At 40.9% G+C, this 13,700-nt stretch overlaps 1 protein-coding gene and 1 long non-coding RNA gene across 3 annotated transcripts; one reads left to right on the forward strand and one right to left on the reverse strand.

Moving 5' to 3' along the window:
* Nucleotides 1-24: 24 nt before the first annotated feature.
* LOC112841895 (uncharacterized) lies at nucleotides 25-2,459 on the reverse strand. 2 transcript variants are annotated; one of them, XR_003213361.1, is made up of 2 exons: nucleotides 2,363-2,459; nucleotides 25-610 (listed from the first exon to the last, which is right to left on the reverse strand). It is a non-coding gene; the product is annotated as an uncharacterized LOC112841895 (long non-coding RNA). The 2 variants fall into 2 exon arrangements; XR_003213362.1 differs by lacking the exon at nucleotides 2,363-2,459 and adding an exon at nucleotides 999-1,499.
* Nucleotides 2,460-2,557: 98 nt separating this feature from the next.
* Nucleotides 2,558-4,746, forward strand: LOC109204377 (PDZ domain-containing protein 2-like). Its single transcript, XM_019365198.2, has 3 exons — nucleotides 2,558-3,770; nucleotides 4,384-4,489; nucleotides 4,567-4,746. The coding sequence occupies exons 1-3, from the start codon at nucleotides 2,758-2,760 to the stop codon at nucleotides 4,684-4,686; spliced, it is 1,239 nt and encodes a 412-aa protein (XP_019220743.1). The 5' UTR covers nucleotides 2,558-2,757; the 3' UTR covers nucleotides 4,687-4,746.
* Nucleotides 4,747-13,700: the final 8,954 nt, after the last annotated feature.

Here is a 13,700-nt window from a genome sequence, read left to right on the forward strand (position 1 = left end):
AGTTTCTCCACAGTACAGTACCTGTTTCTGCTACACAGTCACACTTTGACAGAGTTAAAGCGTGTGCAGCATCCAGACACACAAGCTCTTACAGAAACCATGCTCCACCAGCAGCCCACTCTGTCACTGAAAATCTGCATGCAGACGTCTCCCAAAGATCAGATTTACTGGGGTGTGACGACACACAAACATATTCAGTGGAATCCAACCCCTTAGGCTCCAGGCTCTGCAAAATGTCAGCGTCAGTTAGCAACAATCAGAAAGTCGTGCAGTGTAAAGATACGTTAAAGCCTGATGCTCGCTCGTTACCTAAGACAAACTCAAAGCTGAAACACCTCGGTTACTCACACAGTCCTGTGTGGACGAGTAACTTCAGACTTCAGGTTGAAAGTGGTTCTTCCACACTTATGTTAATTTGGGTTGAACCCAGGACTGTATAGGCGTTGGCTGAATAGCAGTGGTGTTCACCTTGGGGTGTCGGTCAGAACACACTGGACGCACGGTTAAAGGTTATACCGTCTTTACTGTGATTCCTTAGCTTAACAGCACAGTACAGCAACACAGTAATGCAACCGCAGGCTTACAAAGTGGTGAGGGGTGTGGGTGTGGTCTGTGAACAGAACATATACAGAATACTGAATGTAATAAACCTCTGAGTCATGAATTATGATTCATTAGCTTTCTTCAAATCTAACCAGAACTACAAATGGGAATTCCTATATGAACATTTACATGCACAAGTTTCATACACTACCCCCAAACCCTTACAGTACATGACATTGATTGCCAATACACCCAACAACAACAATATATCACAAAACACCAAATGGGTTTAGCTTACAGTTAGCAAGTATGTAGCATAACAAGTAGCATTAGTAGCATGAACTAGCCACCTAGCGAACAGGTCAATACACATTGCAGTTCTACATTCACTAAATGTCTAAATGGTAGTGATGGGTCCTGCAAAACTGACACACCGACGCATGTATCAAGCTCACCTAGCGATGCCTGTATCGGTGCGTGCGTCACTTTAAGAAAAAGTCACGTGATCGATACAGCTGCTGTATCGCTCATTGCCAACGCGCCAAACTGTGTTTAAAAGGTACCGTATCCGCATCTGCCAACGGAATGAGTCGCCACCAAAAAACCCCCCACAAAATTACTCTGGCAAAGAAAAAAAAATACACATCTCTCCATAACAAAATGGAGCCCGAAAGAAAAAGAAACGTTTCTGCTGTGTGGGATCATTTTGATCTTTTAACTGCAAATAAGGTAACTGTTTGTTTCAGTGTAATCTATCAGAATAGGAAAAACAGCAATGTGACTTGAAGTGTAAATTATTTATTTCATTTTATGCAGGATAAATGTTGCATCTGTTCTGCGGAGCTTTCTTACAAACAAAAGCACCTCCTCAGTGTTACAGAGGCATTACAGAGCCAAACATGAAAATGAGGAGACAAACACACCGAAAATGAACACAGGTCGGCCTATACTGACACTGAACAGCTTTATCATCATTTTTTTTATTAGTATGTGTTTTATTTTTCAAATCAAGCATCTAGGAAGACTTTTCTGGACCAGGCAGTCCTGAATTTTATTATAAAGGACTGCCAACCCCTTAGTATTGTGGAGAGTGTCGGAGAGAAACATTCCAAGATCAGAGGATCCTTTAACATATTGGGGGAATAGGAAGACATCTTATCAGAACCTTTTCCACCTGACTTTACAGCTTTTGTGTACCCCAGCTTCATCTGTGCCTGTGAGTTTTCCAAAGCTGGGGAAAAGGTGTAAAAAAAAATAAAAAAAAAACTCAATAGACTGAATGCAAAAAGATTGGATAAACTTATTTTTCTGAATAGAAGTTTATAATAAACTCTGAGTCGAATGGGTAATATTACATTCACAATACTTTCATTTTAATTTTCACTTAATGTCATTCACACTATATTTTAAAGATGTAAATGGCCTGTATTTGTATAGCACTTTACTAGTCCCTAAGGACCCCAAAGCGCTTTACACATCCAGTCATCCACCCATTCACACACTGGTGATGTCTACAATATTTGCAATATAAAAGATATAAAATGATTCCATAGAAAGTACAATACCTTACAGTGTATAAGTATGACTAGGTCATTGAATTGTTGTGAAATGTTGTGAGTCTCAAGTAAGTTGCCTGCAATGATATTTAAGGTCCAGCAGGTGTCAGTATGGAGCAAAACAGCAAAACTGTGTCGACACAGTGCCGATACAGTTTGGGGAATGTGCTGAAACGCTTCACGAGGCCTCATCTACCCATCACTACTAAATGGCATAAAAGACTAAAACTGTCCTTTCCAGGCAGGGCCCCACAGCTACTCACAATTCTTTAGTGACGCACACGACTCACACCGTGTGTAGACATCCCCTGATGAGTCAGTCTGCCAGGTGGCCTTTTGCTCTGTGTTAGCTCAAGAAACTCTGATCACTGGGACATGTGCTCAATAGTGCAGCTGTGCACTCTCGCCACAAGGGGGCTCCCCTCCCACAGCTGACAGCCTTTCCAACAGTTTGAGTACTAAAAAGAAGAACAACCCAGAGGAGCCTCTTCAAAAACTGTTGGGGAGTGCAAGTCCAGTCCCTGCAGATACAAAGGCTTCCTTCAGACAGTCAACAAATCCACCAGCTGTGGTAACCAATAAGATTTTGAAGCCCACTAACCAGCCTGATGTCAGGAGTTGCCTAGCTTTGGCCACAGCAGGTGACACAAAGCAAATAATGACGGAGCATGGAAATTCAGATGGAGCTTTGCAAACTGTGCAGCTGCCCAAAAAAGATATGCACGTAGGTTACGAAGCAAAAGCTGAATCACATTCACCTGCCACTCAGAGGACATTCATGGAAGTGCGACTGTCTTCATCATCAGGATCAGCAGCAGCAGCAGCAGCTATGTCACACAGAGACAAAAAGGTTTCAAAAGATAAACACAGAAATGATAAAGATGCACGATTAGCAGCAATGCATTCATCCACTGTCACCGCAGAAGAAAGAACAGCTGCCTCGGTCACCAACACAGCATTTCATTCACTGTCTTCTACAGCAGCTCATTCAGCAAGTAAAGGTTTAAAACCTGTGACGGTTATGGAGACAGAAGAGACAGTGAGACTGTCCACACACACTGCCTCGTCTGCAGATTACAGTCCTTTCTCTGTCCGACATAAAATCAAATCCTTTGAGAATCTGGCTAATGTTGACAAGTCCCTGGTGAAAAGCAGTGATCCTCAGCCGTATGCGCTGGCATATAGAGCCCCGCTGAACCAAAGGATTGCAGGTTATATGGAACTGGTTAATGCTGCTGACTTCCGGACACGCCAAAGGAGTTTTAGCTCTTATGTGGAAAATCTGCTTCCAGCCACATCCTGCTCTCTTAGTAAATCTTCTGAGAATGAAGTTCACAAAGCTCCAGATGGGGCTGCACCACAGACTCCTCCAGTGCTGCGCAAGAAACATGGCAGACTTCTCTACAGTAGGTTACGGCAGCTCAGGGCTCTCAGCATGCCAGAGCTGGAAAAACTGTGCAAAGAGGACGCTGCAGGAGGGCGCAGCACTGCAGATAAAACAGACACTGACACCCAGTCTACTATAGCCCCGGTGACTGACAGCTTTCCAACCTGTGCAGCTCCAGTGAAAGCAGATGTGAACAGGGTTAACCACAGTGAGGCTGAAGTCACTGCAGAGACTGCTCAGAGGACCCGAGAGACCCATGGCCGGCAGCTCGGCTGGTCCATCAGGTGAGACTTTAAAGCAGTCATTGTAAATCACAGCTGCTACTTTGCTCCAAACATTACTGTGAAATGTGGGTGAAATACACGTCTTTACTTGTAATCAGGCAGATAATGATGCAAACTAACCGTTCTCCAAGCTGGACAGATAGCATCAGGCTTCACAGCGTGTGCAGTCACGTACAGCAGCACACATGTATTAAATAAGTCCACCCTCACACTGGCTCACAGCAGTTCCTTCACACATCACTGCTCAGAATTATTGAATATTTTCCTAATAAAATGATGCACATTCTGACTTTGTTGCTGAGCAGGATCTTTGTGAGATGAAGACTTGACTGTAACAGATTATCACAGCTCTGAGCGAGACCATCTAAACATGATGCCCTACCATCTCTCTGCTACATTCATTTGATGCCCTATATGACAATGATTATGCAATAAGCAGGTTATAATAAGCACTGGTGAAGAACATATTACTGTTGAAATATTTCAAACATCTCAGATTAAACGTGGGAAACAGCTGCATTCTGAAATGTGCCATTTTATTATAAACAGGAGTTTTCTTTAAAATGAGAAGAAACACATTAAATGTCCTGATTCGATGACCTTTTCTCTGCAGTTTAGAGGAGCTGTCGGCTTCACCTGTGAGTCGGTGTAAACTGCAAACACTGCTGTCCTCACTAACAGCGAAATCTTACATATCAACCCTGCTTCAGCAAACCAAGGTAATGCCTCACTGCAGATACAGCAGAGTCCAGCTGAGTTTGGGTTTTCATTATTTGTCACTCTCTGTGTTTTGCAGGTTAAAAGAAATACTCGTCTTGTTGTCCTGAGTAAAGGAGAAAGTTCAGGACTTGGTTTCAGTATTGCTGGAGGAGTCGACCTCGAGCAAAAGGACATAACTGTAAGTACAAGATGTTGAATCTCTGTTCAGATTCACATTGTACATCCTTCACATTTAAACAATAATGTACAGTAACTGTTGCAACAATTGAAAGTTTCTTGCACATTAGTTTACTTGCCTTGGATGCCTCACTAAGATATAAAGATTCAGTTACTCCAGAAAATCTCAAGAAAGGTTTCTTCAAGACTTGTAATTTGTAACTTGTAATTTCAACCGCCAAAGCAAATGAACTCATTTAAAGGACAGATGTTCTCCTGTATTTCGTTAAGGAAAAACTGAACACGTCACAGATTCAGCTCTGACTGTGTAGACTGATCAGTCTACACATTGGTAACTATCAACCACAGTATTTATCATTTTAGTTTGAAATCAACATGAATCTGGTGCTAATCAAAGAATCTCCTTTTAATGGATGTCATTCAAAGCTTTAAATTGACTTTAACAACGTGACAACGTTGTTACGTGACAAAGACTTTTTAGAAAAGTCAAATGTTCTCATCCAACACACTGAGAAAGAGACACAAACATACCTTCATCTCTCTGTTGTGTCTGTAATCAAATAAAACCAGTGTCAGAAAATCTGATGATCCAGTAAATCAAACAGCTTTTATCATCCTCACCTGGATTTAGACACAAACTTCTTCTTCAAGTTCAATAATGGGCGTTATATGAATGCTTCATTTACTCGCCACTTGCTGTGAGTTTATAGTATTTTGTATTTTGTGATGTGAGTGGTATGTTTGTCTGACTGGATGGATGAGTTTGTGTTTCCTTGTTGAAGGAAGCAGAATAAATCCTGCAGTCGAAGCTGTAAACTATGATCTAATTGAATATACAGTAGCAGGATTTAGGATCACAGCCCTCCCTGACACCCACCAGGCCAGGAGGGCAACACTTGAACAGCTCCTTCTCATATCGTCATGGTGTGGATCATCAGCTTTATCCCTCTGTAGTTCCTGCAGCTCTGCACATCACCCTTGTTCTTGAAAAACAGGAACCGGTGCACTTCTTCTTCATCCTCATCATCCTCTCACTCTCCAGGATTGTGTTAAGCAGTCTGCTTCAAACGTCCACTGCCCTCTCTTAAACATCTCTATACCTTTACACTCCTCATCCTCTTCATAGCTGCCCTCCCTTCCTCCTTCCTCATCCTCTGCACTTCCTCATTCACTAACTGTCCTCCATCCATCATCCACTCTCATCTTCTTCATCCATCAGCTCCTCAGTCCTTCTTCCATCTCCTCAGCACTCTCTACTTGTTGCTACATCTCCATCTCTGTCCTTAGTCACTCTAACCTGCTGCACATCCTTTCCAGCTCCATCTCTCAGCCGAGCCAATCAATAGCAGTCTTTGTCCTTCCTTAGTGTCCAGCCTCACATCCAGCTCACTATAAGCCCTTTCCTTTGTCTTTGCCACCTCCCTCTCTGCTGTACGCCTCCCAGTACTCCCATTTTCTTCCTCCACCGGCCTAATGTGGGGAATAGAAATATTTTATTGCTATTATTTGCTGCTATTTTATAATCATCATTAACATTTCATGTTAATAGGGATGTTGCTTTCATAGATGCACTCAGATGTTCAAAATATATTGGTATTATATTAGTCTTTATTACAGGTTCAGTTATAATCAGTTGAATCTATAATTTAAAGGTTTCTGAATGTTTTTATATTCTTACACATAGTCTTCAGTGGGGGAGAAGCTGACTGCAGGCTGACAGGAAATGCGTCTGCAGAGCATGTTTTGCAAAAGTGAAACCAAAACCAGAGTTTTGATGATGCTATTATCATCTTTTATGCATTTATATGTCTGATTAAGCTTTGATTAAGTTTTAAGTAGTTGTAGTAGATTGAAATATTTGTTTTATACATTTTACATAGAAGTGAAGATCATCACAACACAGGATGGCCTTAGCCTGGTTGCCTAAGTGAGGTCAACTAAGGTGCAGAGAGCAGATGCACACTCTGTGCACGCGCAGAGACATACACACACACGCTGTTAGGGTGTAGGTGAGAGTTGACTGATGAAGCAGTAGATGCACGATGCGAGAGCTGAGCTGGCTTACGGGAAACCACCGGGGAGAAGATGGAAGCCAGTGTACTTTTAATTGTGCCTTAAGTTGTCAAATAGAACATTTGTGGTTTTGAAGCTGATGTATGTGATGACGCAATGAGGGGGCGTCACTAAATATACTCTGATGCATATAAAACTGTATTTTGATGTTAGGAGGATGAGATTGTGGGGCTGTCTGCTTACAGAGTCCGCTCATTCTCCCACGCGTGTCATTTCATTAAAATCATCGTCTTTACCCTTTGGACCAGTGTGGTTACTTGCATTCCTCCTGTGTTTCCTTCCCTATATTTTTGAACCTTAACATTTGGGGGCTTCGTCCGAGGGGGGAAGTGAGACAGGATGGAGAAAGGTCCGAGGCGTCAGGCGCTCAGGCATTGGTCAGTGGTCTAAGTGAGTGACAAGCCGGCATATAACAAAAGGTAGGCACCACCTGTTGATCTTATGAACCAAAGTGTGTCAAATTGGGCTGTGTAAATTGAAAGTCTACTCACTGAAACTACTGGTAGATGTCTGCTTTGATTTTGGTGAAAAGTTGAAGGTTGAAGTAATGATAATGATAAGGAAGTATAAGTGACAGTACTGAGTAATGAGAATAAAGGAATGAAAAGAGAATTAAAGCAGTTGGACTGCGAAGTGAACTTTTAGAAGGATAGGGAATTTGGTCATTTTGTGGGTTCAAGTCCCGTTGGTCATTTGGTCTACGTGTGATGGTCATTTTTGTGGGTTCAAGTCCCCTATGTCCACAACGGGAGATCTGCCTCAATCTTATCCGGCTCCGGGTGTAGATTGTTGTTTCAAATTATTGTAAATTTTTCTAGGACGACAGCGGCGTCTGTTAAGAAGCGCATTTTCTCCTTGGTAACGCTTGCGCTAAGGCAGGACGCTGACCTTAGACCTACTAGGACAGTAGGGATAGTACCGTCGACAGCGGGGGAGAGGTTGGGAAACTCCGAAATTGCTAGGGGTTCAAGTCCCCTATTCTTGCGCTTTTTTGGCTACCGGTAAATTAAGTTAGGGCTAGAAATCTGGACAGAGCAGTTCGAGTCTGGTCTGTTAAATTGGTCGCAAAAAACCTGAAGGTTTGCCCGTTCGAGTCGGTTATGGAAAATTTTCGAAATTTGTAGGAGCGACAAGGCCTAAAAAATCTGTGCAGTTGTAATTAATAAGACGTCTGTAATATAAAATATGAGATCTATGAGTAAGATCAGTCTCTGTGTCAGTAATGCACAGCCGGATGTGCACGGATGGTGTGTAAATGCAAATGAGCAGCAGTGACGCGCAGAGAGGGTGGTTTCAGTTCTCGAGAGGACTGAGCGCTTTGCTAAATGCCTGTATATAAGAGGTTGGTTTTGCTTATTATGAGAGTGTAAATACAGTTTGAATATATTAGTGTGGATGTATAGTAAATGACTGAATTTTGATAGATGTATATTTCGTGAGCCATAAATGTTGGTGTGGTTTATTTTCAGTTATGTGTGTGGGGAGAAGCCGTGAGGATGATGAGAGGTTTCAGTTTTCTTTTTCTTTTTCTTTTGACTTGCTCTTTCTGATCATGGAAGGCATGTCCAAAATACTCGTATGAAAGCGTATTGTGTGTGATTTTAACTGTGTGAATGCTGTCAGTATTTGATTTGAGTGACTCTGCATGATTTGTCTGAGTGAGTGGAAAATGGAAGTTTGAGAGAGAGAAGGCAGTGTGTGAGACGATTACTGAATGACTAAAGAGGTTAGAACTTTTAAACGTGTGTATGAAATAAAGGAGTGGGAAATATATTTCTTTTGTGAGGAAAAGTAGGATGTGCTAAAGTTTGAAAGTGCTTTTAATTCAAGAAACGCATGAGTGAGGTTATGATGTGTGGAAGAGCTCTATTTAAATGTGTGTGAGTGAAAGGAAGGTGTATTGTTTTTAGACCAAGACTTAGTAAAACTAAAGAGGGTTTGTAGACTGTAAATATGAAAAAAAAACAAGTGTTTGATTAATCTGTAGGAACAGGAAAGAGAAATAGGAAATACTGGGCTGCTGTGTGTGAGAGGAAGGTGTGTGTGTGACTGATGATGTCAGGGGAGCTCCCAGAGAAATAGACAGATGAGTTAAATTCTAAGAAGATGAAGCGGATGCATGTTTTAAGAAAAAGTAATAAAGTAATAAAATTATATTAATTACAGGTTTTAGAAAAGAGACAGACTGAGAGAAATAAATACAGGAACTAACAATTACATTAATGAATTGAAAATGCACGTACACAAACTGTTACATGTGAAATTATGGTTGGAAAGTTTAATAAAGAATGCAGTTTACACTCCTTTAATTTCCAGAACCAGTGTGTCCCCTAGGTCTGATAACACCCTTGCCCAGTTGGCTCCTGTAGTAGGCGGGCATGGAAGGCTGGACAGCCCATGACGGGTAAGATCCCACCTCGAAACCCTGGGACAACCTAAGGCAAGGCGCAGTCACGATTGCTCGAACCTAAGTCCCGGAGTGACCTTGGAGTCACTGGAGGAGACGGGATTTAACAGGTAAGGCCACTGGGCACAGACGAAGGGGAAATGTCATTCACAATGACCAGTGATGAGCCAAAGAGAGAAAATACACCCTGTCAAAAGGAGTTTGGAACACTGGAAAAGAAACATTTACAAGATCACAAAGATCATAAAGAGACATTTATAAGAATCACACATACAAACAGAAAATGCACTAACCTTACAGAGACAAGCTCATGAAGATTAATGAACAGATAATGATTTAAAACCTGGCTAAGAACACAAACATACGTAATTAAATCAGCCTGCTAATTTCATGAGGGTTAAAATGGTGTGAATGTTGAAGAAAATACACTTAAAACACACTTGGATAAAATAGAGTTGTGGAATAACTCAAACGAAGCTGTATGACAAGGGAGTGAGTTATGGAAAAAAACAAAAAAACAAAACAAAAGAGAAGTGTTTAAAGTAGTTTAAAAGGTGACTTAGGAGTGCTCTTGCACGGATTGATAAAAGTAAGTGATTAGTATAGAAAGAAAATGAAAATAATTGAATAAGGTGATAAGGTTTAAACATGTATTTCTTTTGTCACGTTGACTTGTTGAGATGAAACAGTACGCAAATTAGCTCGAGTGAGTGACGACAGAGGAGCTTCCTGTGTGTGTGATTGAGGCTTTGAGGAAAGGAAGCAAAGTAGACTGTTCAGAGGGGCAGATTTGGACAGGAAATTTATAATTTAAGGATGATATGTGGTTGAAATTGGTTTTTATCTTGTGCTGAATGAACACATGGCAAAGTGAGGAAGGGTGACATTGTGCAAACGGTCTTTGATCTTTTGACGAGGTTTTCGGTGTTGAACGGGTGAAATTTAAGATTGTTTCAGATTTTTGAGGCTGTTGTTTTATTTCCAGAGAGGGTGTTTAATTAAGACATGGATATGTCTGAGAGGGGCCCCAAAAATTTTTTGTAGTAGTAAGTGCACTCAGGAAAAAACCTGTCAGGTGATTTTGTTTTGTACTTTGATGAGCTAATAATCAGCTCTCTTTTTCATTTTTGTTCTAAGCAGGCCTGGAAGAGAGTGAACGGACGGCGCTGACAAAATTACCAAGTACGAAAATCAGGTGGGCTTTACAGAATTATAATTGATTACAATCAGTGACTGATTGGCGGCAAGTCTCTGTCTAAAAATGGATTGTATCGATTCAATCCAGTCAAAAGTATAGAGAACTATTTTCCTAAAAAGGAAAACGGAATAAAACAAATGATTGAGCTCATTTTGCTGATGTGGAGCATCTGATGACGTGCGCAGAAGGCTGCAGATCAGCAAAAAATATCATGTGTGAATGCATGTGAGTGAATGTGAGTGATTGGACCAAGGGGGGAAATAAATAAAAGGTTGACAAACAGGAGAAGTGGAAGACTTAAATCTGGGGATGCTGATGTTCCTTTGGGTGAATTTCTGCTTTGTCGATTTGGGTTAGACCATGTTATTACATTATGGAATGCTAAATGCTAAAAGGGAAACATTGTTTGGTGTAACTTAAGTTACCATGAACTGAGGTAACACATGATTAATAACTGTTCTGTGTGAGTTTATTTTGTGTCATGACACAGACTGGATCATAGAGGGAGAGTATGAAATGTAAAGTACAGGTTTTGTTTCCAGGAAGTTCCAAGGATCCAGAGTTCAATGGAGCAACGAGTTGGAGAAGATTTGACATGACGATAAAATTGATTTTGTTCCTTAAACACAGGTTTTCAGGGCTGGAGCAAAATACCGGAGAGGACAATTGCTGAGCTGTTCTGAGAAATGATATGACTAACCTTTTTTCCCTTGTAATTTCCTAAGCTTGGGTGGAGCATTTTGAGTTTTTTGCCACATGAGATGTGTCAAAAAAGAGAGGGATGTAAGATTTAATTTGTTTAATTTGAAATGGGTTTTAGTATGATTTTATAACTATGGGGGTTGTTTGATAATCTAGATATAGTAAAACTGAGGACTTGTTAAAAGAAAGGAGTAAAATGAACTGAATTCTGTTTAGAAGATAAATTGCTGGGGTTAATAAGAAGTTGTACACCAAACTTAAAGGAGAAATTGTGGGAATAAAGGATATGCTTTGGGGGAAAATAGTGAACATTTTATGAGTAGAAAATGTGGGATTTCTTTTATGAGGATGTTAAAAGTCTCGCTGACTCAAATGAATAATATTGGAGATTATATATGTAGAAAGGATTTTTTCATACACATTGCATTTTTGTGCCTTTTGTGCCGTCTCTTGAGGGTCACAAACTTTTGGTTAACGTTATGATTAGCCAATCTCCTGTGAGAATGACCTGAGTTATAGAAGGATTGCACACGCTTACAGACATATAGAGCTCATTAAGACCTGACAGTATTGATTCCAGGCAAAAGGCCTGAAATCCATTTAGCATTTAACTGAATAGGAGTTTCGTTTGTAACTAAACTGTGTGACATGTAAAATATGGAGATAACACATGCAGTTCTAAATTAGTCCTCTTATATAAAATGCAGTTACAGAATAACAAATACTTGTTGAAGGGATCAAGTTTTTGCTTTAAACCAGGTCCAAAGGGGGGAAAGCTTATATATTTTGGTTAAGTCTGATGAAGTTTAAGTTAGAGGGAGTCATTACATTAAAAGCAGCTTCCTTCGATTCTCTTAAAGGCAGTGCTTGAAGAGTTTTACAAATGCTGAGTACGGTTGATTAAGATTTGAAAATAAAAGTCAAAAACCAAATACGTAATTAGGTTCATGTTTTGAGTAACATTAGGTTGAGTAACATTAGGTTTGGATAAAGAAGACAACTGAGGGACATAAGGCAGGGAAGCCGTACTAGGGAGAAAGTGTTTTGTTTCCTTTGCAGGTGGCCAGAGTTCCACTAGAGTGGGACCCAGAAGAGGAGCAGAGACCACTTAAGCATGAAGTGTTCTCAAGTGGGAGCGGGCATTTTATAACTAAGACCACCTAGATGACATGAGGTTGTCTGATTTGTTAAGTCACAGGATGCCAAGAGAGGGTCAGAGCTAAGAACAGTGATCCTAAATGTCCATGACGTCAGGGGTGGACAGGGGAGCAGTTGAATGGGCCAAGGAGTGACCCAACATAAATGTATTGCGACCTCTGGTGGTCCAGAGGTCGAGAGTGGGAGTGTGGGGAATAGAAATATTTTATTGCTATTATTTGCTGCTATTTTATAATCATCATTAACATTTCATGTTAATAGGGATGTTGCTTTCATAGATGCACTCAGATGTTCAAAATATATTGGTATTATATTAGTCTTTATTACAGGTTCAGTTATAATCAGTTGAATCTATAATTTAAAGGTTTCTGAATGTTTTTATATTCTTACACATAGTCTTCAGTGGGGGAGAAGCTGACTGCAGGCTGACAGGAAATGCGTCTGCAGAGCATGTTTTGCAAAAGTGAAACCAAAACCAGAGTTTTGATGATGCTATTATCATCTTTTATGCATTTATATGTCTGATTAAGCTTTGATTAAGTTTTAAGTAGTTGTAGTAGATTGAAATATTTGTTTTATACATTTTACATAGAAGTGAAGATCATCACAACACAGGATGGCCTTAGCCTGGTTGCCTAAGTGAGGTCAACTAAGGTGCAGAGAGCAGATGCACACTCTGTGCACGCGCAGAGACATACACACACACACTGTTAGGGTGTAGGTGAGAGTTGACTGATGAAGCAGTAGATGCACGATGCGAGAGCTGAGCTGGCTTACGGGAAACCACCGGGGAGAAGATGGAAGCCAGTGTACTTTTAATTGTGCCTTAAGTTGTCAAATAGAACATTTGTGGTTTTGAAGCTGATGTATGTGATGACGCAATGAGGGGGCGTCACTAAATATACTCTGATGCATATAAAACTGTATTTTGATGTTAGGAGGATGAGATTGTGGGGCTGTCTGCTTACAGAGTCCGCTCATTCTCCCACGCGTGTCATTTCATTAAAATCATCGTCTTTACCCTTTGGACCAGTGTGGTTACTTGCATTCCTCCTGTGTTTCCTTCCCTATATTTTTGAACCTTAACACTAACTATCCCACTTTTTCTTTGTCAACCTCTTCCTTTCAATATTTTCCTCGTGTGTTTCCTCATTCCTCCACCAAGTCTCCTTGTCCTCTTTCTGTCCAGAGGACACATCAAACACCTTTATGGCAGTTTCCATCAGCACTTCAGCTGAACTTTCCCATCATCTGGTCACTTTTCCCGACCACCCGGAGCCTTTCTTAACTCCTCCCTGAACTCTGCACAACATTCCTCCTTCTTCAACTTCCACCATCTAATCCTCGCTGCAGTCTTCACTCGCTTCTTCTTCTCCATGTCCAGATTCATCCTACAGACTCTACAGATCATCCAATGACACCACTTTGCAGTCTCCTATCTTTCAGTTGATGTAGTCCACCTGTATGCACAGTCCTCCACTCTTATACATGGCCC

Source organism: Oreochromis niloticus, linkage group LG12, assembly GCF_001858045.2.
Source record: "Oreochromis niloticus isolate F11D_XX linkage group LG12, O_niloticus_UMD_NMBU, whole genome shotgun sequence".
NCBI lineage: Eukaryota > Metazoa > Chordata > Actinopteri > Cichliformes > Cichlidae > Oreochromis > Oreochromis niloticus.

Coding starts and splice junctions, on each gene's coding strand:
- LOC109204377 (XM_019365198.2), top strand. CDS start 2,758: ATGACGGAGCATGGAAATTCAGATGGAGCTTTGCAAACTGTGCAGCTG. Junction 3,771..4,383: donor CAGCTCGGCTGGTCCATCAG/GTGAGACTTTAA, acceptor TTTTCTCTGCAG/TTTAGAGGAGCTGTCGGCTT. Junction 4,490..4,566: donor CCCTGCTTCAGCAAACCAAG/GTAATGCCTCAC, acceptor TGTGTTTTGCAG/GTTAAAAGAAATACTCGTCT.